Raw genomic sequence first — 24,340 nt, 5'->3', positions numbered from 1 at the left:
ATAAATCATTACTACTTCAATTAATGTTATTTTCTTATGAAAATTTTATTACTATCGAATATCTAATTAACCTTTATAAACATTTTCATAATTTTTCAACAAATAAAACAAATTTTTAGAATTATTTTTTTTAAATTGCTTTTAAATCATAAAAATTAGAATTTCGAGTATAATTTTTCAAATTTTTCCTAAGTATAAGTCACTCTTCCTAATTTCGAGTATAAATTCCTTAGACTTTAATTTCCACTTACTTTGGTAAAAACCTCTATTGTTAATGTGATCAAAGGGAGAGACTTAGGTATATGTTTTTTAAAATATTGCATATCTACTGTTTCAAACTTGAATATGCATTTAATGTCTTTAATTTAATGTCTTGTTTTTCCCTAACTTAACTTGGGTTGATCCACATCAAAAAGGAGAGATTGTAAGTATCCCGTGATAATTTTAATGTGATCAACCAAGTTAAATTAGGTCCTATTATTATTTTGATATCATGTGTCTAAGTGTGCAGGAACTTAGAAGCACATGAAGTTGAGCGAAGATGCAGCTAACGAGATAGGAAACACGGGAGAGAGTTGACGAGCTCGGTGCGTCCGAGGAACGAGGTGCTCGGAAGAGTACGCTAGCGGGCGAGAAGGAGACGTGCAGCGTTTCCGAGGGACGAGAAGTCAGAGCGGAAGGATATTCGAGAATGCTAGAAAATAGGTTCGGGTGAGCCCTATTCCAGATGGCCGAAATCACCAAACCAAGTGGAGCCGGAGCGATAGCCCGGACCAGAAATTTTATCAAAAATTGACATAGCGTGATCCGTTACGAAGAGGATAAAATTCTATCCACGTCCAGGCGCTTGGAACCCTTCTAGGTGCCCCGATCAGGGCTATAAATACAATCCTGATCCCAGTAGCTTAGAACATCACTTGTAAAATGACTTCTATTCTTATTGTACTACTTTTGTAAGCTGTCAACGGTGCAAAGAGGCTACTCCACCTAAAAGAGACTTGAGTGAACTTCGTTTGTCTAGGATTAACAATCCTCTTATTGTAAATCTAATAAATCCTCTTGCCTCTGCTTTTTAATTTATGCATTTACATTTTGTTATTATACAAGTGTGTTCTTAATTTATTTTGATACATCGAGAAAGGTTAATTTTGATTTTCAGAGCAATTCACCCCCCTCTTGCCAGTCACTAGGGGACCAACAGTATCATGCCATGAACATTTGAATAACACACTTTTATAGATAATGCAGGATATTCAACCTCTATAATTTCATCAAGTCTACCATAATAATCAAACTCAGTATTACTATTATCAATATATCCTTTAAGACTCTTCATGATAGTACTAGTTGTAGTAATTTGAAATAAAATCATTTCTACATATATGTACTTTTATGGTATCCTCATCACGGAAAGTTAAATTTCTACATTTGTAATGATTACACAAACAACATATAATTCAGCATAATTCATACATTCTGGATGACTCTTAGTAAAGTCTACAAAATCTTCAACTTTAGTAAAAAAAATCATCTATGATAAATTTATTTTCTAATTTATTATATATCCAAATTTTGTTTATATACATAGGAAACAAAAATATGTAGAGAAAGCAACTTAGCATAAAGCACCTAGAAAATATCATATTTAACAATTCATTTTATAAAGCTCTGGCCAAGTGCAAGTTAGGGTGGTCGCGAGTAGCTTGGCCGTGGTCGGCCAAGGGGCGCGAGAAGCTTGGTTGTGGCTGGAGATGGGATGGTAGAGGAGAAGGGAGTTCTAGCTAGATTACCTAGGTGTCGGAGAGAAGATCGCGCTAGCTTGTGCCGAATAGGAGTAGAATGGAGATCGGAGAAGATGTCAAAGAGCCGAGATCGGGAAGAAGAGAGGAAACTCATTCATGCAAAGACCAAATTAAGGTTCTATCCTAATTTTGATCCCAATTTTAGTGACGTAAATACATTTTTGTTGTTATCGATTAGCGACGAAAGCCAGATTCAATTGTTAATTAACGACGGAAATGAGTTTTCGTCGCTAATCCTTCCCAATTAACAACAGATACGAGTGCCCATCGATGGAAAAGAATTCTTGTCCTTACTTAGCGACGAAACTCTTTTCTGCTGGTAATGTAACGACCCGGTCCTTTTTGCCTCTTGGGCGGCCCTTGCGGCGGTTTAGAGTTCGAATCTTGAGGGAGGCAAAAATCTACTATCAGGGGTGGAAAGTCCTAGTGAGTAACGACACGGCCAAGGGTCGTCGGTCGACGACCCGAAGGTCGCCAAATGGGCCGTCAAATGTACCAAGAGGATCAGGTCATTACATGTAATTAACAATGAAAATTCGTGTTCTGTCTTAAATTATGTCGTTAATATGGATTTTTTGTATAGTGAGTTACTTGCCAGCTACTAAGATTATATTCATATAGTGTTAATTTTACATGTGTCATGGAGTCTATTTATTTATTTTAATATTTAAATTATTGCTTTATTCAAGTCTTCACTCTTAACATAAGACAATAATACTGTTGTAGCAGCGATTATACAACAGATTATATTCAGATAGTATTAATTTGGTGGATCCTATGAAACCAGCTTCATTTGTTTTAGCATTTGAATATTTATTTTATTCGGCTCTTCATCCTCACCTTATCAAAATTAGCATAAGACAATGATCGTATTATAATAAGTAATTGCTATATATATTGTAGTAACTACTTGCTAATTGTTACACATTGTAATAATTATTTACTAATTTTTATCCAACCGATAATATTTAGATAGTGGTAATTTTACATCGGGTGGATGAATCCACTTTATTTGTTTTAGTATTTGATTACTTTTTTATTTAGATCTTTACCCTCATCATGTTCAAATACTTGCTAACTGCTACCTAGTGAATCATATTTAGATATTTTTTTTCAGTGAACACTGTATATCTACCCTAATTAATTTGGAGGATGACCTATCCAGTCCCATACCCTATCACTGCACCAGTATCCAGGGCCAATATCAATTCTATATCTAGTGGATCCTCTAGGTCCCTCAATTTGCTTTGTAATTTAAATGTCACCTAAGTTGACCAAAAATACCACATGATGAATACATTGTTGTAACAACTAACAGATAGCTCTACCTTGATCTTAAACTCGGTTCAGAAATATAGAGTTCAGATTGATCAGACAATTAAAGGATATTTTGAGCAGTTCGTATTCAATTTTTATATTAAAAAACACCCATGTTATAATTTGTTAAAATTAAGGTGCATTTTTACCAAAGTAAAAGTCTACGGTACTTTAACAGTTGAAAGAATCCCAAGTTTTAGTTTTGTAAAACTCCAAAGAGCCCCTTATCCGATTCCATCCGTCTATTTTATTCGATTATCAGCTCGAGAACCTATTGCAAGAAATCTCACCGGACACCTACCACACATGGGATCCCACTACAAAATGTCAACGTACAGTTTTGCCGGCTCTCATTAGATTCACGCCGACTAATACGGCTAACCTGCGCCGCTCCGAACCTCACCTGCTTCCGGTGTTCTGTTCCCATCTCTGTGAGGTGACGCCCCTCCCTCACCCGATCTGCACCCCTTTCCTTTTTACTGCCTCCCCAATCGGCTCTTCTCCTCTCCCTTCTCCTCCCTCCTCCGCCAGCTTCCCCCATCGGCCGATCTCCGTCGTCCCTCCTCCGAGATCCGACGGACGGGTGGGACGCGATCGTCGAGGCGGCGACCGCCTTGGACCCGTCTTCGATGATGGGCCCGGCGTTGGCGTCGCAGCTGGGCGTCCTAGCAGCGTGCATCGTCCTCTTTCTGCCCCTTGGCATGGCCGGATGGCACCTCAGCCGCAACAAGGTCCTCTTCTTCAGCGGCGCCCTCTTCATCTCCCTCGCCGTCGTTGTCCACCTCGCTCCCCACCTGCCCTCCCTCTCCGTCTTCCTCCTCTCCTCTCTCTCGCCCTCCTCGGACGCCGGCGCCAACTCCTCCTCCTCTTCTTCCTCCGATCCAATTCCCGCTGTCCCTTTCTCCTCCTGCATCCCTTTCCTCCACGACATCACTTGGCATCGAGAAACCCCTTCCTCCTCGGTGACATGGCAATGGGCCCCGGAAGCCCACGCTGCGGCTTGCGACTTCCAGCGGGTCCCCCGCCCCGACGCCTCCGTCCTCCTCAATGGTTCTTGGATCGTCGTCGCCGGGGATTCCCAGGCCAGGCTTCTCACCCTAGCCGTCCTCCGCCTGCTCCTGGATTCCGTCGCCCTCCCGCCCGTCGAGGCCGACCTTTTCCGTCGCCACTCTGATTACCACGCCTCTCTCTCCGATCGAGGCTTCACCATCGACTTCGTCTGGGCCCCCTTCGAATCCAACCTCACGGATCTCCTCCGCGTCCTCCGCCGCCGCAGTCCCGCCTCCCGCCCTGACGTCGTCGTCCTAGGTTCCGGCCTCTGGCACATGCTACATCTCGCCAACTCGTCCCTCTACGGCGAGTCTCTCGCCTCGCTCAAGCGGGCCGCCGTGGCGTTGCTTTCGACTGCGCCAGCGCAGCCACCCCATATGTTCTGGTTGGGGTTGCCGACTCTGGTCAATTCGATGCTGAACACCGAGGAGAAGAGGGCAAGGATGAATGATACGGTGTGGGATGAGTATGACCGGGAGCTTGGGGAAAGCACCATCCTGAGAAGCGACGGCGGACCTTGTTTACTGCTAGATATTGGATCCTTGAGCCACGGCTGCGGACGAGGATGCACAGCTGATGGGATGCACTACGATAGCGTGGTGTATGAAGCGGCGCTTCACATTATGCTCAATGCACTTCTGATCGAGTCTCAACAGCGAATTTGATACTTATCGAGGTTGATTGCTTCAAAGGCTCCTTGAGATTACTGCTGAACAGGTGTGTCCGCTGCTTACTGAATACTTGGATCTTGTGTACTGTTGAATATTTTCCTTGTATGTTTTTCTTTTCACTTTTGATTTTAGTGGTTGAAAACTGGGAGAATATTTTGTGGAATACAACATTCTTTTTTTTCCCTAGTTGGGCAAGATGTTTGATGTAACTTCTTTGCGATAATACACAATGAAAAAAATAGATTGTAGATCTTACTTGTCAAACATTCTTTTTTTCTATGCATGAAAATTTTTCCATTTTTTTCTAGAATTATCTTTCCATTCCTTTGTGTGGTCTTGACATCCTCAACATTTGTTATTTTCTTCTGAAAGTTATTCTTAGTCTCAACAGAATTAGGATATGCTGTAGGACAGCATTGGAACTCATTTCATTTGCCAAAGATCAGCACCTTCTTTCAAAACAAAATAAAAATCTTCTTCCTGTTGACCTCATGTATTAGTATTAGTGCTTTATCGGTCATTGTACTAATTTTTAGTAACTTTGATCTCTAGAACTTAAGCACCTTTACAGTCCAGTATTGGAAGTTCCTTGATTTTTAAAAAATAAAATGTTCAGCTGCAGTGTCTGCTACTCTTTAAAGATTTGCTATATAAGGTAGTATCGATCCCTCCTCTGAAAGTGATTCACTCATCATAGATAGAGGGCTTGTGATTAGCATTAGCTGCCGATGAAAGACCAACAAGCAGGATCATTTTATTATGCTCAGTGCATGTGCGGCTTTCCTGCCTCAGCCTAGTTACAATGTCATAAGACAGTTGAAAGAAATGGAATTAAATGTTAATAGCCAAAGACTAACATCCGCTCTATCAAAAGAAGATAAGCCAATCATCTATCTTGTTACTTCCTAGATTAGTATTAGTTTAACATTCAAGAAAGTTCAAAACAAATAGTCATCAAAGGATTTTAAATCTATTGTTTTATCTGTAAACCTAATATATTATTTACTCATTCCATCTTAAAATCCTGTGCACCTATATTGCCTAGCATTTAAAATTGCTTGGGTAGTATCAGAGAATCCTACCACTGGAACAGGCCAAGACAACATTTAAGTCGAATCTGTGTAAACAATATTTCTGATTCTATATGTTTGTAAGTTTGTGTAACTCCATTCTTATTGTAGTGTATTATGTCATATCCATTAAATCATTTTTACATGGTCCGTTCTTGTTGATTATACTGACAGAACCATACAAGATTAAAGTTGTTTCTTGATGTACTGATAAAACCATAAAAGTCTAAAATTGTCTTTGGCAGATTAACATTGCAAAATACTTTACATGGATTGTGTCTTAATGTAGCCAAATAGTTGGAACTATTCTTGAAACTGTAATTTGTAACATCCTAAAACAGCATTCACTGGTACACTATGTTCATGTTTCAAATAGTCTGGAAATACAAGTGACACACTGTGGTCCGGGAATTATTTTTATCCAAATTTAAATAGTTTCTATCAGGTTTTTAGGTTAATAAGAACCCTTTGTTGTGGTCCTTCAAAAGAGTTAAAAATATATACTTCAATATGAACAACTAAGGTAGGATGTGATTACCTTTTCCCCAGTTGACCATAAATTACAGGTGGTCAAACCTGTAATAACATAACATAGTTTCTTCTTGCATCAAACTTAACATGGTACCAAACTACAAAGGCAAGCTAAACCACATGCTTGCATATGAGTGATCCTTGCCTTTGGAACATGCTTGCATTATGTTATGGCAAGTTAAACCACATGCTGTAGACAATACGAATCAGATCCTACAAGATAATAATTCCACTGCTGAAGTCTAATGTTTTTGCTGATCAATGGCCTTCTTTTTTTTAGTTGTATACTCGTACAATTTATTTAGTGCCCTGAATTGTGAACCTTTGTTCTACCTAGACGTGAGCTAATGCTTTTCTCAAAAGATTTTGAGGTATCTCAGTCCTCTCTGCACGTAGCTATAAGAAGTCTTCTGTTGCTATGCAACTTAAAAACAGAACTCCAAGTATCTTAAATAATCTGGTTAAAGTTCAGTGCATGGATCCTCCTTTGGACCCAAGATTTAATATAATCAAATCTAGCTCTGCTGTAGTAACTTAACCGCATGGTGCACTTTTCATAATATTCAAAAATATTGTTGGTTTATCAGTGTTTTCTATTTTGTTAATTCTTTTTTTCAGTATTTTACAAAGTGTGAACCGAGGGATTTGCACCCAATAAAATGGTTTCATCTCTTACACGTTTACATGAACAGCGGTGCAAATTAGATGTCTACTTGGAACCCCAACTTTACTTTTATCGGAGAGTTTTACATTGTTAGGCACTTCATCAAGAAAGGACTGAATATTAGATGCAATAGAGACAATAGAAATGAAAGAGTTTGTTTATGTCCAACCTTTTACTTAAAACAATTATTTTTTTTCATCATCCTTTTACTTAAAGCTGCTGACTTAGTGGGATACCCACTAAAACTTGATTATTGTTGTTATCGTCCTCCTTTTACTTGAAAAGATGGAATGTGTTCTTTGATTCATATCGGCTTTTGAAGCAATTTCTTGAATTTTAATTGTTGATTCAATAATCAGTATTTATTCACATAAAGATTTGCAATTGTTAGATGAACATTTTCATAGTTCGATGAACATTTTCTATTCTAGAAAAAAAGAGGCAAAAGATGAAAACCAAAAAAGTTCTAACATGGTAAGCACAACTCAACCAAAGCTCCAGGCTTTGAACGGCAGCAATCGTGAACTATAATTGATAAAAGATTCAGAAAATAAAGTCATTGAAGCTTTTCATAATTGAAAGAGACCGCCTCAGAATATGTGGACAAACTTGACAATACTCCCCAACAAACAATCTACAGTTGAAGACAATAATACCCCAAATAATTACCCCAAAATAAAATCAACACGAGGAAACCCCCCAAAAAATGGTGGGGGTGCAACGGTCAGGATGTGGTTTGTTCGCCCCAAGTTGCTCTGGTTGTTTTACCAGCCACCCACTCTAACAAAAGAGGGTTTATATGAATCAGCTTTGCTTGGGGCCTGAGGTCTCATTTTGAAATCGCTCGAGTATTAGGTTACAATTGTTCATGGTTCGAGCATCTAAAAGACTCTGATTCCAGAGTTTGATCATAAATAACTTCCAACACCTGCAAGCGGAAAATGAAACATTGTAAGATATATCATCATCGCTTGGATTTTTGAAAATTTACAAAGATACTGGAACTGCAAAAGAAGCAACGGGTAAGAAACCCTTTCATTAGAATGGTTATCAACTAACTTGCAAAATACAACCCAGAAGTCGTCATTCAATATATTGACAGTAGAAATGGCTTAAAAATGAGATCTCGGGAAAAAATAACAATGTATCTTGAGTTAAGCGAATTTTTGTTGCATGCAATAAAAAGGAGTGAACCAGCATAACCATGTGGATTAATATTCAGCATTATCAATTTAGAGAATACCGCATTAAAGCAGGAGACTGCACAAGAGCTTGCCCATGGAGCTGGGAGAATGCCTCGCATGCCCATGGAACGTGGCCATCAGCAAGAACACTGCAAGGGCAAACAAATAATAGGCAGCTTAGTTGAGTCTGCACAATTTAAACAATCAAATTTCTTATCACATGAACAGATATTTTAACGAGGAAAAAATTAATAGGTTTAAAATTTCTATGGAACAAGGCTTGTGGCAGCCACTAATGTCTAGTTGGCTGGCAAAGATCAGAGTTCCCAACAATTAATGTTGTGACTCTGTTCCTCCCAAGCTCCAACAAAGTAGCCTAATTTTGTACCATCTAGAAACCATCATGGGTTCCTCCCTAGCAGATCACGTCTAGTAACTGGAGACATGACTCCATATTCAATGTGAGAAAAGTGCCAAAGACAGATGTTAACTCTCCCACTTCTGTGCCATTGTTTCCTTGTATTAATTCTCATCTGAATGAGATATTCACTCATTTCCATGATCCCAAATCATACTGTATCCTAAAGTTCAGATTTATTTTTCAGCTAATGCACAATGGATTTGGAACCCAAAAGTTTAGATATGGTAATCATCATACTTAACAAATATTCATAGAATTCCAAGGAAAAACCCATTCAATTATATATCTCCTTGAAGGGTAAGAAATGGCTTTTCCATGATGAGAATATTCAGTCAATTAAACAAGCAAATAATTAGTGAAACAAATGTCCTTTTGAGTTTTAAAAAAAAAAAAGGAAGGCATCTCTGCAAAAGGTATTATTTGGCTTAAGGAAAAAAGAATTACCGTTGCTTCCTTACAAAAGAATTCCACAAATGCATTATTTGTTTTTCATTCCTTGTCACATCCACAAAATCATCAAGCATCTGAATCATGTAGCATCATGGAAATGTTAAAATTTTTAAGTGCAATAACTAAATGGACAAGAAAATAAGAAACAATAATTCAGTTTCTTGTTTATTGTCACAAATTATTCATAAGGAAAGATAGTTATTCAGTTGGGACAATATAATAATACCCTTCTGTCTTCGAAATCTGCAATGTCATCATCAACTTCATCTTCGCTGTCCCGATCTGAAAATACTTGCTCCAGCGCCATTGGCTTCAATGTAATAACAATTACAACTCAACTTTACAATTAAACTGATCAAGTAATTGAAGGAAATGAAAATTATAGAGAAAAGGCTAAACAGCAATATTTAAGACGCACATCAATGTATATGCCAATTATCTCTGCTCTGAGAAGCATGTACACTGTTCTGAAGATATGCAACAATGTTCTGCAATCTCATTTTTCAATTCCAAATCATAGTCAAGAGGCAGTGTACATGTTCACTTCCCAAGGAGTCCCATCAAAAAAACTAATCAAGCAGGCTAAACTTCAGATCCTTTCTCCTGTGTTGAACCACGTAGATCAAGAAGCTCAACATTTCTTTGTTAAAATCTTATGGCCTCCACTCCCAATGGGGAATCTGAGGAGCTCTGATGCTAAAAAGTTTCAGTAAACCCCAAACCCAGTTATAACATATATCCAGAACAGAATTTTTGAATTGGGTCTGGTTGGATTTCCACTTTTGGGTTACTGTATTTAGGTTTTTTTTTTTGATCTTTTAAATTTCTTAAGTTTTATGGTTGCAAAATCATGGAAAGATTTACTCATTTAATAATACAGGTAAAATAGAATCAATATTCATTTCACTAGTAGTAAACATCCATTGGCATCTCAAAAGAGAGAAAATGATTATAGAACAAACAAAAACTGGAAACAATTAAACAAGAGTGATTGGTGTTTCTTTCAAAGGTCTATTTTGAATAATAACTAGATGGAATATAATTACATATTTTGATGTATTATAACTAACTAATTACACAACTGGTCTGAATTGGATTGTTTGATGTTTTATATAGAAACTCAAAAACAGATCTAAATCCTAAGGAATGTCTTACACCCTGAAACCTGAAAAAAAAATAGTTAAAACTTTTAGGTCGGTTCGGTTGGGTTTTCTGGGTTTGGTTTGAATTCCAATTTTTGCTCACTACCCATACTGACATGGCATGACCTTGGATAAGGTATCTAGTATTAACTACTTACATCCCTTGCCTCATGTTTCTGCTTGGTAATCTTGATGTGTCTGACATCTAGATCTATACTCACATCTCGTATATAGTATGAGTAATGTAGCTGAGTAATATCCTGAAAACACACATGCATATAACAATTGAAAGGAAAAGAGTGAGAGATATCGTGATTCACCTGAGCTCTGTGGGAATGAAAGAACTGCCTCTTTTGTAGAAGTGCGCGACTGTTAGATGATAAAGATTAGTAAGCATATTATAGAAACTGATATGGCACACACTACATAAAATTTTGCATCCCTCAGAAAATATCACTTTTCTATCAGTGCAGGTTAGAATGAGATGGAAACTAACTTTCTTGGATCAGCACGCTCATCAGATATCTTCCGTGTCTTTGCAAACTGCAGCATATTTTGTGAAGCTAAATTGGTTGCAGATGCTTGCTGGGTAAATTCATTACTGGTGGAAGCTTGATTTGTGGATGCACATATGCCAAAAGTGTCCGGGCTAGATAATACATGTCGTGTGTACTCTTCGGCATGACAATGTTGTGAACTGATCTCAGGTTTATGCCTCATAGGGAGCAAGTGAGCCCCGTGTAGGAATGATTTACAACCCTTTCCTTCATCTTTACAAGAGGTATCAAATGATAGTAGCATAAACAATTCCATTTCTTGTCTACTATTCAAATATGATAATAAAATCTGAACTCGACATACCATTATACCCATTTGTGAGTGAACCATCTATTGTAGATGCATAAGGCCTTTGAGAGTAGCATGTGGCATTATCTTTGTTACAATATTCTTTGCGAGAACCTGCCAATGATCCTTCAGGTGAACCTGATTCCAAAACATGTGGATGTACATGGCTTGCTGTCTGAACATTATTCTTGGATCTTCTACGTTTCTTGAAGTTTGAGCTGCCATTCAATTTTCACTTTCAGTTCAAGGAATCCAGTTCTGTACAAAAAAATAGTGCAAAGCCAAACAAGAACTGAAGTAACATAAACAGGACTACCGGTAGAAAAAAGTTTGCAGTCTTGGATCATTTCCATCTGATGCAACCTGACACATCACATAGATTAGAAAACATGATAGATACAGATATTCTGATTTTGGATAAGAAAACTCAGCAGTATACTTGGGAAGAGAGAATACCAGGTACTAAATCCATGCAATATACAACATTTGGAGTTCCCTAACTTTCTACTTCCTATTGAGTTACACAAGTTGGGATTTTTTTCAGCGTCTATGTCAACAAAAGATGCCAAAACGTCAAAGATTTTTCAGAATTGCTCACAAGTGTTTAATCAAATGTTCACACTGTGTGGCATACACTTGTTGTCCAGATTTTGATGCTGGCATTATTAATCAAAAATGGCATCTGCATCTTTCAAGAATGATGGGTTCCAAGGTCTTGGATTGGGGAAAAGAAGCCCCCTATCAGCTCACCAGAGGGGTTGTGCCGGCAACAACAGGAAAAGATCTTCACAGGGCAGATTCTTGGTGCGGCTTCTTCAGCAAGGAGGAATGGCAGCAGGGGAAATAGAGAATTCATGAAGGGATGGACCGTGACTGTTCAAAGAGGAGCTGATCTAGGTTATCTCAGGAAAAGTTGAGCATAGCAAAAATAGAAGGAAGAAGGCCAAATTCTCACAGGAAGAAAGAGAGGTAGGAGGCAGCGATATGCAAGGTATCTGCAGAGCCTACAGGAATTTGGAATTTGATCTAAAGGTTCGGCTGGATATGGCGCACTTTTTCACTTACCAACATTTAGTCAAGTGTGCACTTTTTGTAAAACCACAAATCCATTTTTCCTTTTTCTTTTTAACTTAGGTCCATCGCGCTATCCACACTCAGTGTAGCATTTTCTAGAATATAGGATAAGGTGATTTAGGTGTAAGCAAGGCCCTTGATAGAATGTGCTAGGTGACACAGCAAAAAGATACGTGGATCTTGGTTGATACAATCCCACAAGAGAGAAGAAAAAAAAATAGGGGTCATTTGATATGCTTTACAATAACCTGGTCTGATTAAGAGTACTAGGTGTACTAGAAGTGCAAATGCAAATAAAATCATATTTAATACCTAGTAGAAATAAATAAAAAATTGTAACTTAGATCCTGAATTGATTTATTCTATCAGACCAGTCATCTTTGAACTAGTAAAGTAGCTTTATTATATTTAAGCCAGCCTTCTCTACCACGAATAACTCAATGTCTGATGAGTCAGAATAGGTCTAAAGACCTTTCTGCCTGTTCATTTCCATACTTACCTACAATTATACGATGCAGCAAGTTTTATCAGAAGATAAATTTTTATCACAGTAAGTCCTACTTAGCATTTTCATAATAAGCAGGCTAATCAGCGCCAATGATTTTACTAGAAAAGTATAATCACAGAACTTCAAGAAAAGGTATGGATAATGGAATCTAACCTCAAAGCTCCATACATCAGTTCTCACAGAAACATTTACAGCTTGATACTCTTCAGTTACCTGAGGAAAGATCAGCCAAACAATACATGTTATGCTAGACACAAACCATATATGCAAAAAAGAATTCCAAAAGCTTACGAACCCAAAATTCAAAATTGAATAGGTCATGGGAAGAGTTCAAGTGGTATCTGAGACCCTGCAGAAAACACCACCACATATGAAACCAAGTAGTATAAACAACACCTCCCACCCCCTAACTAACTTGGTGGTCGGCTATAAGCTGACTCCGTAATTTACCCCCCTCCACGGAACTTGGAGACGGGTTGTGAAGGGTGCCTGGGATGAGCGTAATCACCTTTGCTACAAAAGTAGTAAAAACAATGCAGAAGCAGCATGTACATTACCTTAAAGCTCGCACACTTCACTAAACAAAAAGGACAAGAGAAGTCTTCTGTAACTGTTATTTAGAGTAAAGGTCAAAAACTTGAAATAAACAGAAAATGATGCAGTTACAGAAGAGCTAGAAACACAATTTTCAGGGCTAGTCTGTCACAAACATGAGACAAGATGCAAAGAAACCAAAACTTCAAACATCTTACAGGCCCTCCATCAGGCCAAATTTTGAATACGAAGGATTGTATGCATTGGTTAGTATCTATGATTCCATTGACCAAGCTAGCATAGTGAAAGTACCAAGCATAGCCCAGTATACCATTAATTTACATCATAACTACTATTCAAAAACCAAAAAAACATAGTCATGTATTCCTAAATCAATCTTTTTCACCCTTCTTTACTCAGTAGCCTCACAATCACATTATATGTATTTAGGAATAACTCCATAGTCCATATATATATATTAAACTGTCCAATTTCTATATGAAGTAGTATAAGCTATATTTACTTATTAGTTGGTCTAAACTAAACCAAAATAAAAGTTTCAGTTCAGTTCAGAAATCTTAGTAGTTTTGTTTGGTCTAGTTTTGGTTTGAAAATTTACAAACTGAAAACAGAACTGTGCTCAACCCTACTCATGGGTAAATGTCAAGCTTTATAAGAGATGAAGGGTAAATGTCAGTGGTTACAAAGAGAAGAGGGAGAAGAGGGTACGGAGGAAAGAAAGAACAAGAAGTCAGGGAACTGGAAAGAAGGTGACAATAATTAGGGAGAGAAGAGGCCTGAGGAAGGAAAAGTATACCAAAGCAATCAAGTAAGATGATGGAAAGTGGAGGAGAAGAGAGAAGACAAGAGGAATGCTGAGAGAAAGCAGAAGAGCATAGTAAGATAAACAGGGGATTCTTGCAAAAATATAACAGAATTTTCTTTTATATCAATATTACTTCCAGCAAATACACATTACATTAGCTTGTATAACGGCATATCTATCAATACATTTACAACTGAATTTCAATAAGCTTATTTAACCTATGGCAGTCCAAAATTAAAAAAAAGAGCTGATGTGTTAAATTGTGCACTAACCAAAATGATTAGGGATCTCACAAATTAGAAAAAGAAAAATGTAAGATTTTATGATGCTCGACTCAGATGGCTATCAGTATGGTTGCAAAATTAAGTCAATTTAATAGCCAGAGAGACATTTTCCAACATAGTGCTTAAATTCACAAGGTTAGAACTTTGTACTAAGAGTCTAAGACAAAGAACTGATATTATTAATAAGAGTAATAAAGTTGTCATGCTAGTAAAGCTAACACATAAAATAGGATTACACTTAGGTAGACGACATTTTAGATAACAAGCTAATTGCATATGAATATCAACTAAAATGGATTAGGAATTCATCCAAGGTGATTCTTGCTGTTACAATAAGCAGTAGAGAAACAGAAGCAAATATGTTTACTATTTAGAACTAGACTTGTGGAATATTAGAAAATAGTTGAATAAGAGAAACTCACCTTCAGTCTTTTGCAGCAAGTTGTTGTAGTATCTGTAGTTAAAAAGAACATTTCCTTTTCTCAATCTACAAAGCAAAAGAAACAAAAAAATAGACTAATTAGGAAAGGAAGATTAGCAGACAACTCGAAAAGTTCCTATGAACTGACAGACATGAGATATAATGATTGCCGAGACTATGAACTATATAATAAAAGCCAAACTGTTCATTATTGTGAAAAAGTAAGATAAGAGAATTAGAAAATAGAACAGAAGAAGCAAATGACAAGGATCCTGGTGAGTATTACTGTGATAACCTTAAAAGTTTGGTAGTGAAAAATTCTGAAGATAACAATGAGTGGGAGTAACCACAGTTTGATGGTTGTTAATGACACTAAATTTATTCTATTTAGGATTAGATTATTTGCGGTTACATGTGGACCCAGTTGATCTTAAATTGGGTTTGAGTCAGACACAAGTTGGAGTCAGTGTGATTGTGTCAAAGCTGAGCCAAACCAACATTTATATTAATTGGGATCTAATTTGGTGTGTGTCTAAAAGGTCGGTTTTGTCAAAAAACTTAATTGGGTGGTCTTTGTTAAAAATAAAAGTTCAGCAATAAGAAAGAGGAATTTATTGTACATAAATTGCACTACCTTTAAAGCTTTTTTCACAGTTATTCAATGAATGATAAAGGATTTCAGCTCAAAAAAGATGTCCACGTTAATATGAAGTAAGAGTATTGCTTAGACCATGAAGAAAGGCAAGCAATTACCAAAGGCAAGTTAAGGCCCAAGCAGATGGCTAGATACTGAACCAAATAATGTGACATTTGTATGGTTGGTGAAATTTTCCATTTTCTATTTATGGTTCTCATTTTCCAGAAAAAAAAATTGGAAAGTGAATAGAAATTTTTTAAAAATATATCAACACTTTGACATTCTCATGTAATAATTTTATTTTTTTACACAGTAGATGCTTGATCTTCTCAGAAAATATGAAAAATATTATGAAAAAAATTGGAAAGCGAAAAAAAAAGAGGAAATGTAACAGAAATCAGTGAACTGCTTCAATACATTCTTGTAAGATATGTTTTTTCCCCTAAACGAAAGGCCATTCAATAACCTAGTAGGGAAAGGCCATGCATAACAGTGATTACAAGACGATATATAAGGCCTAAAATTCAGGATTCATTGGTCATTATTGACATTGCACCTTCAAGCAGAAGTTTTTGTTGATCCAAGCAGGGGAACTAACATAATAACAGCTAGAGAGAAACTATAAATATTATCAACAAAAAAATAATTAGCACATGAAATTAATCTGATACAGATCTTTCCCATAAATTCAACTATAATAAACAGACATTCCAGAAATTTATGTATCGATGGGCAAACAATAACATAAGAAAATTAAAACTGGCAATTAGCAGAACAAAATTGGAAGTGTTGCAACACACTAAACACAGCATGAGGATTCTTTAGTGTTATGTAAGAAATAGGATACTGATTATTACTAGTTGTGGTACAACAACCCATAACAACCTGATAATGTGAGGTAAAGATGATGTTGGAATATCATCGTACGAGTAAAGATCATAAGGAGAAATCTCACTTGCTCCCACCTCTTGAGCAGATATGCTAACTTGGACTTGGCAAGTACTCTTAAACGAAGGAAAGAAGTTATCAATGTAACAGCTTTAGTCTTCAAACTCAACAAGCAATAATATAAGAACATGAACTTACTGCTGAATCCATATTTTGAGTTTGAAAAAATATGCTGCCATGGCTTTCCAAGTATTTTGGCTGCCGATAGCAAAGATGTCAGTAACATAACTAATACAGAAAGGAACATGATAGCAAAATTTTACTAGTTGCAAAGAGCTTACTTCTTTTAACTGAAGCAATACTACCATAAAAGGAAAATCAATGAATGTGGTCAGATATGACTTAACAGGGGAACAATACTGTGCTTATGGCATAGAATAGATTGGCAAAAATTGTAGCCTCATGTTGCAATGCATTCTTATTATGTGATCAGTTGAGATCTCAACCATGGTCAAAAGAACCAGCTATGCTGACCTAAGAATAAACTACATTGTCTACACAATGAAAGGTACATCGTCATTTCAACTGAAAAAAAAATATATAACATCCAATAAAATAACTTGGTTTTCACACATCTTGTCTGAGCACTGGAAAATGTCATGTGTTTTTTCAAAATGAATTCATATAATAGGAATGAAAATTGACAAACTTAAAAGAAGAGAGAGTAGGTAAAAAGATGACTTGAACTTATCAAGAAAGGGAGAGGAACAAGTGAGTCTTAGAAGAGCATGAAATAGTACCTGTCTCTTGCAGTAATCATGTATGAATTTAAAAAAAAAAACAAACAAATTCATGAGATTTTACTATTTCATCCCGCCCCTTTTCCATTGCCCTCCCTAGAGGTGGACTGGTTATTCTTGGACTTGGCATGTAAAAAAAAGCCTTCCATTGATGCACAACTGGTGTTGATTAGTAGAAGAAGAAGGGAGACTTACCTTTTTTGCACTCACCCTTATTGTTTCCCAAAGAGGAAGATGTTGAGGAGAAGAATCATATGTTATCAACCTGTTGTTTTTGTGTCCCATCTCAAAGGAGAAAATTGGCATGTTATCAACCTGTCTTTGTTGTCTCCCATCTCAGAGAAGAAAATTGGCATGTTGTTGACATGTCGCTATTGACCTACTGTGTCTCATCTCAAAGAAAGAAACAACTAGGAGAAGAATTAAGTCTAATGCCTCATCTCAACAAGGAAAAAAAAAGACTGAAACACTAGTCAAAACAGCTAGAAGCTAGAACAAGTAGTTGTGCCTCTTGACATCTTCGTCATTTCAAGTCGGTGTTGATTTTGATCAGTCAATAGAACAATACGACAGTTGCCGACTGAAACAACGTAATATTTTAATCTCTGGAAGAAACCAATAAGGTGATTTATGCTCAGAATGGCATGAGTCATCAGAATATTACTGTGCCTAGTGTGAGGTGCATATGTGGCCCATTACAAGCTCAAGCTAATGATTTTTTATGTTAAAATAAACTAAATGCCAAACACAAATATTAATATTATGACTAAGAAAAAATTTTACAGAAAAAATAATTACGAAAACAGATGTATAATTGGGATTAATTTTTAATATAAGAAATGCTTATTAAAATCCCTTCAAGAAAATTTTACAATATTCTGTAAGTCTTAAAATGATTGATGTTTTGAAAGTTTTCTATTATTTCAATCACTACCTTAATCATACAAGCACATTACCTAATTCACCTAACAAACTTTCAAGAACTGTATCATGTTTTGCATACCTGCAGAATGCTTGGTTTCATAGTAACAGCTGAAAGCATATCCATTCGATGCCCTAAGCTCAAAGTCACACATTTCTCCATTGATGAACAAAGTGAATTAACTGCTATTTTCCCCCAGAGACACTTTCCTTCACATTCTGAAAGCAGAACAGGAAACAACATTTAATTGCTTTATGTTCAAATAAAGATATCTTGCACATAGAAAACAATAACAGGAATTGATATCTATGCGATCAATATCACACTTTGTCCAGTGTTTACCCACTTTTGAAGAAGTCCAACTTCAAAAAGTAACATAGAAAAGAGGAATAGAGGATTTAAGAGGAACATGCAGCTCTCTACCAGATCCTGAAAATTTGGTATTTACATTGAAAGAAGAGTGTAGCAGATTCTTTCTCAGGATAGTTTTCTTTTTCTCATTTCAACTTTCCTTTTACTAAGAGAACTTTCATCAGTTTAGATTAAATTTTAATACAAAGTGATCTCAATCTTGATAAAGAAGAGATTAAAGATGCTGCATTATCCCTTTAAAGAGTCATTTGCAACATAATTTCAAGTGTCAATTGATGACAGTCAGCACAACCAAAACATATCATTCCAACCACCACCCGATACTGTAAATGTCACTGTACCACCTGGTCTGACACAGTTTCTTTAGTACTGATTGAAACGGATCCTATCTTTGGTACTTCATCCACAGGAATGATACGAGTTGAATCACGTTGAAATTGTCCTTAACTAACTTGGAGAAGTAAGCAAGTATGCTTAGGCAAAAATTTTCCTCCAAGGTTAAGTATCTCATATGCAAACATTAGGCTCCTGATCACAGGCATCAGGATGATTCAGTGTATTCATAAAGTAGAGAGATGCTCATCCCTATGGAGCTAAGCCTGCTTAGCTCCATCTTCGATTTTGTATATTCCATTTGTATCTCTTGAAAGAAAAAGAGAAGATTAGCAGATGATTCTTTGATAGCTTTTGCTACTATTTAAGTGATAATGCTGGGAATTGGCTGATTACAAGTTAGTTCCAACATACAAAAGGAATCAAAATCAATTTCTAATATGGAAGAGTAGTAAATCATGTTGGTAAGTTACCAATGCTTCCAAAATAGAATGATATTAAAATGCCAACGAGCCTAAGGAAAAATTCATAAGATCAATTCGATAGTCCAAAGTGCTTTGAATTTAAGAAATGATAGGTAAATATTCTATGAAGAGTCAAATTTTAATAGCATGGACAAAGTCAAATTTTGATAATGAAGAATGCAAGGTAAGAAGAACTTAATATGATTAGTTGCCTCATGTTTCAGAAAGCAATAGAAAAGAGAATCTAACAAAATCTCAGAAAGTAATTATGATAGACTATAAAACACTAACACCCCTTGAATCCTTCAATTTAGTTTTTAAACGACCAGACAAACTGGATATATCAAAAAACTTTAAGTAATCAAATTATCTATTCATTTACATACAGTATCATCAGCCTGCGACACTGTTTTTTCAGTTATAGAGATTAATAACATCATTACACTCTATTGTATTGTCTGATGAAAACTCCTGCCAGATGCTGAGTTCACAAGGAATCAACCTAAACTTTCATCACTGATTATTTTGGAACTATATTGTAGAATGAGGGTTCTGAGTAGCATTGTTACACAAGTAAATTTGTTATTGGGCATCTAAAATTACTTGTTCAAACATCAATCAACTCAATAAGCATGTTGAATTATTAAGTCAACACAACTAATCCGCATGAGAACAATGCCCACACATTATTCTTGAAAAAGCAAGAATCATACAATCCCACAATTAAGTATGACTTACTGAGAAAAGAGGGCCATTCTTCATGTTCTCTCGATGAAAGATATTCACCAGAACCACCATTTGATTCCCCTGAAAGATAAGACACATCATTCGAAGCAGCTCAAATATTGATAGATTGAATGTATATCGGTCAAATAACAAAGAAGACAAAAGGATAAATGCACATATGCATGAAATAAGCAACATTAACCCTTGCTGATAATGATAATATCAAGATTGGTAACTCTTGCATCAGTTGTCAGCTTCTTAATCTCTGGAATCAGAAAGCTAGCTTCAGCTTTGTCTGTGTTCCCAAACTCAGCAAAATTAGTTAGCACACGAGGATGACCAAGTCGGTACATTGCACAGTGCTGTTGACCATGATAGCAGGAAGAGTTTAGCATTTAATGAATAAAAAACACAAGCTCACAACAGAGTAAGAAACTCATATACCTCTGCAACTAAAGTATCAGCAATAGGCCTAGCAAATAGTACATAGAGTGGAAACACACATTGTGGCTCTATCTCAGCATTCAGACTTCCAATCAGAGAAATTGTTATTTGAATTCTACATGATAAGAAATCTGAGTCAGTATATGTTAAGAAGAGAATTAAAATATGTTTCAACCACTTAAGCACCATATCAAATCTCAAATACAATAAAGAAACTGAATATTAAAAGTTTACTATTATAATTGTCCATTCCTAGAGAAGTTCAGATGTGTGATGCCAATGGAAAAGAGAAAAAGTTTCAAAAAAAAGACAAGAAATTTAATTTTCAGTCACAGAAGCCCAATAATCTATATTCATAGGAAATGAAGTTTGTGTTTTAAATCAGGATGGAAATGGAATGTTCAATCAAACAGTGTGGCAAAATTGGTTTTTCATTTGTTATAGAAGCAATTAAGACAAGAGCAACAAGATTATTTTTTTAGTTCAAACATCAAAGGAACAACTAGTCTATAGAAGATTGGAAGGAAACCACATCCAGCAGTAGTATGAATGATTACAAAAAAGGGGGGCGAGCGCTTCGCCTTTTTGCCAAATAAATGATTACAAAAACACATGGCTACACCTAAAAGAGAAATTACTATATCAGAGAGTAAGAACCTCCTTTTGTGCTTTGCCTGTATTTTGTACAGCAAAGATCTGTGCAGAAATGAAGGCTGAATACAATGAAAAAAATCTGTTAGTATTTGACATTTTTTTCATAATAACAGGTAACCTAGTTGAGAATATACATCTACACTAAAGAATTTATCCACAAAGTCCAACTTAATTAAAACAAAACAATGTCCATACACTTACATTTTGTATCGCCCTACGTTGAAGTATATTGTAAAGTTCAACTGGTTTACAGTATACAGAAAGACTTTCTTCCGCTGCAATTTGCTCTTCTGCAGTCAAACGAACACGAGATTGCTGACGGCAAATTTGGTTAGTCCTTGATTGGCTACAACTGCAACCATGATTCCTACAAAAGTGATTGGCATGGAAAGGTTTCTCTTGTTCTTAATTTAGAATTGGTAACATACATGGAGCATAAAAATTAAAATTCAAGATTATAGGTGGGCAAGAATCTATCGAAGTTATTATCAATATGATTTTTTTAGAGTTAGGCTTACGTGGTATCTCGAACGGCCAAAGGTAAGCCTGGCATTTCAAAAGATAAGAGACCAACTACAAGTTTTCACTGCCTTCAACAATCTCACAGAATAAGTGCAGTGACAACCCACTGTGAGCAGCATTCATCCGTACACAATAAATAGGCTATCCAGGATTTAAGAAGTTTTATCTGTACATGATGCTATATGCAGCTTCCCTCCTGAAATGAACAAGCAATAAAAAGAATTTTTATACTCGTATAAATTAATGCAACAATATGCCCAAAGATTTTTTCCCTCTGTAAAACACAATAAAAGAATAATCCATTGAATAATAGTTATGCACTCACGATTCATACATTATGTAATGATGAAAAGATTGACCTCAAAGTTTGGTCAACATCAAATTATCTGCATTCTGCTGCCAGGTATCAAGAACATCAAAATCTCTATTATACAAGCAGCATCAAGTACTTAGATGTGGGAAAACTTATGAAATGTGACTTCCACAAATGAGACAAGAAGAAAAAAAATGATAAATATGACAGGAGAATTTCATGTGAAGCACAGGGAAGAGATTCTCCGCTTATATGTTCAAGACCTTTATGTTTGTTCCCTAGTAATTTTGGCTAACTCCAAATACCAAAACATTAGGATTGCTTTGTCTATTAACCATGGACATAAATACTCTTTATGTTGCTCCTCCTCCATATTAAGTCCTCTATATGTGCATTTTTTTGCATAAATTCGTTTTTCACAACCTATGGCACATCCTAAATTTTCATAAGCAGAAGAAAATTTTGTTGCGTACCATAAATATATTATAGATTCAACAATCCATCTTTCATTTGCTTACACCTTTCAAACATCTTGAAGTAAGACATTAGATATCTTTCGACAAGCACACTTTTAAAGATCACACTATTTTTGGTTGCCATGAGCAAAAAATATCTTTCCACATTGTTGACCTGAATAACTACTGTACCAACATAGGATTTTTGTGGTCTGCCACCAATGCCAACACATTATCGCCTAAAATCAATGGAGATTTGTCATGTCTCGTCCAGCATTGGCCAAGATGCAAAGAATCCAACAACCAAACAAAATAGGGTATTAAACAAGATAAGGAGAAGAAGAGAAAAAACACTCAAATGAGAATGGGAGGAAGTGGCAGCTAGAGTCGGAAAAGAGCAAAGAAACACACATTTCACCTAATCAAGTGCATGTCTCATCCAGCATTGGCCAAGATGCAAAGAATCCAACAACCAGAAAACAAAATAGAGTATTAAACAAGATAAGGAGAAGAAGAGAAAACACACTCAAATGAGAATGGGAGGAAGTGGCAGCTAGAGTCGGAAAAGAGCAAAGAAACACACATTTCACCTAATCAAGTGAAGGTGATCCATGTAGAACAGCTGCACAGAGGGGCATGAGTGTTCACCTAGGGGGTTGGAGTGGGTGGGAGGGTAGGATATATAACAAACTAATTAAGTAATTTAATTAACCTATAAGTTGTTAATTTAATTAATGTACATTATTATGGTACTTTCCAAATTAAAGTTAGGTTATAAAGCATAATGATTTAATTAATTTTAAGTTATATTACTACTAATTGTTATAAACTTATTGATTAATTGCTTATAAATTTCAGAAATAATTTTGTTAATAACTTATTAAGTTATTGATTAATAAGATAAAATTTATTAAACTTAAAAAAGTTATACAATTGAACCTACAGATTTAATTGATATACATTAACTTAAGAGGTTTATTAAACTTATTATTTAACTTATTAATTACTAACATATATCATCAAACATTAATCAGACTCATTACTAAAGGATTTTGGTCATTAACAAGAGGTACAATTATGAATAGTATAGTTAATATTAATTCTAAATTATAAGCTAACAATGTAGAATAATTATATTTTAATAATCAAAAGCTTGAAAGCTAGAGTTAAGGAGATTAAATGAACTAAATGAGTCAGAAGTCATCTCAGCATGCTTTAATACATATTAAAGTGTGTCAAGTGCTAACATGGCACAATACCTAAACTATGCCATTCCAGTAAAAAACTAATGCCCTTGCACCAAACTATCATTTAAACCTTGGAACCGGATCTCCTAGTAATTTATTTAATCTATTCCACAAGACAGTCAATCATAATGCAACAAAAACACTTTTTCAGTTTTCATTTAGGTGTATGAGTACAAGTACATAATCTAACTGAACTGAAATCACTGTTATTCCATTCTTATATAGGTAGACTTCAACTCATTTTGCTTTCACCTATGTTATTTGGAGCTGGGATTGAAAGCACAGCATAAACTTAGATGACCAACAAGGACTTTCAAAGAGCACGAAACAGCTACGGCAAAAACAATACGCACGGGAAAGAAGGGGCTTGACGATTAAAGAAATTAAAGATGGTGCAATTCAGCCAAGAGAACGAAGCGGAGGACAGAAAGGTTCATATTTTTTTAATAGAACGACAATAAAAGTTTCGAGTTTTTTCACATTTTCATTTGGGAGAACGAGCATAAAAGGAAATCTGAAGAAGAGTGGAGAGAAGGAAGAGCAAGGAAGGAGAAGCGAAGAAAGCAAATACCATGGAAGCTCCGCCTACCGTCCGCCGTAGCCGGTCGACGGCCGTCGTGAGCGATTCTTGGGAGCGATCAGTGAGGGGAGAAGGGGAAGGAGAACGAATTAGGGATTACAGATGGGCTGAGCCGGTGACGTCCGACTGGGTGTTTGGTCGAATCTAATTAGATTACACAAATGCTTGATTTTAGCGTCGCTTGTAAC

The 24,340-nt window shown here is 36.1% G+C and overlaps 2 protein-coding genes across 3 annotated transcripts; one reads left to right on the top strand and one right to left on the bottom strand.

Moving 5' to 3' along the window:
- Window positions 1-3,492: 3,492 nt before the first annotated feature.
- Window positions 3,493-5,090, top strand: LOC122036915. Its single transcript, XM_042596354.1, has one exon. The coding sequence runs from the start codon at window positions 3,749-3,751 to the stop codon at window positions 4,832-4,834; it is 1,086 nt and encodes a 361-aa protein (XP_042452288.1). The 5' UTR covers window positions 3,493-3,748; the 3' UTR covers window positions 4,835-5,090.
- A 2,557-nt stretch (window positions 5,091-7,647) lies between these two features.
- On the bottom strand, window positions 7,648-24,309 carry LOC122036900 (polycomb group protein EMF2B-like). Of its 2 annotated transcripts, XM_042596336.1 has the most exons (22): window positions 24,144-24,309; window positions 21,554-21,753; window positions 21,237-21,402; window positions 21,039-21,094; window positions 20,382-20,496; window positions 20,140-20,299; window positions 19,950-20,018; window positions 18,124-18,260; window positions 16,519-16,578; window positions 16,318-16,436; window positions 14,797-14,861; window positions 13,288-13,340; window positions 13,026-13,079; window positions 12,884-12,943; window positions 11,465-11,511; window positions 11,164-11,366; window positions 10,799-11,072; window positions 10,623-10,671; window positions 9,387-9,470; window positions 9,155-9,234; window positions 8,349-8,438; window positions 7,648-8,033 (listed from the first exon to the last, which is right to left on the bottom strand). In XM_042596336.1, exons 2-22 carry the CDS (start codon window positions 21,586-21,588, stop codon window positions 7,910-7,912), a joined length of 2,100 nt encoding a protein of 699 aa, XP_042452270.1. In that variant the 5' UTR covers window positions 21,589-21,753; window positions 24,144-24,309; the 3' UTR covers window positions 7,648-7,909. The 2 variants fall into 2 exon arrangements, with proteins under 2 accessions (XP_042452270.1, XP_042452277.1); XM_042596343.1 differs by lacking the exons at window positions 21,554-21,753; window positions 24,144-24,309 and having other exon boundaries at window positions 21,020-21,094; window positions 21,237-21,291.
- Between the last annotated feature and the right edge of the window lie 31 nt (window positions 24,310-24,340).

Source organism: Zingiber officinale, chromosome 1A (assembly GCF_018446385.1).
Source record: "Zingiber officinale cultivar Zhangliang chromosome 1A, Zo_v1.1, whole genome shotgun sequence".
Lineage (NCBI taxonomy): Eukaryota > Viridiplantae > Streptophyta > Magnoliopsida > Zingiberales > Zingiberaceae > Zingiber > Zingiber officinale.
The sequence above is the reverse complement of the archived record's forward strand: the minus strand, read 5'-3'. Positions and strand labels throughout refer to the sequence as shown.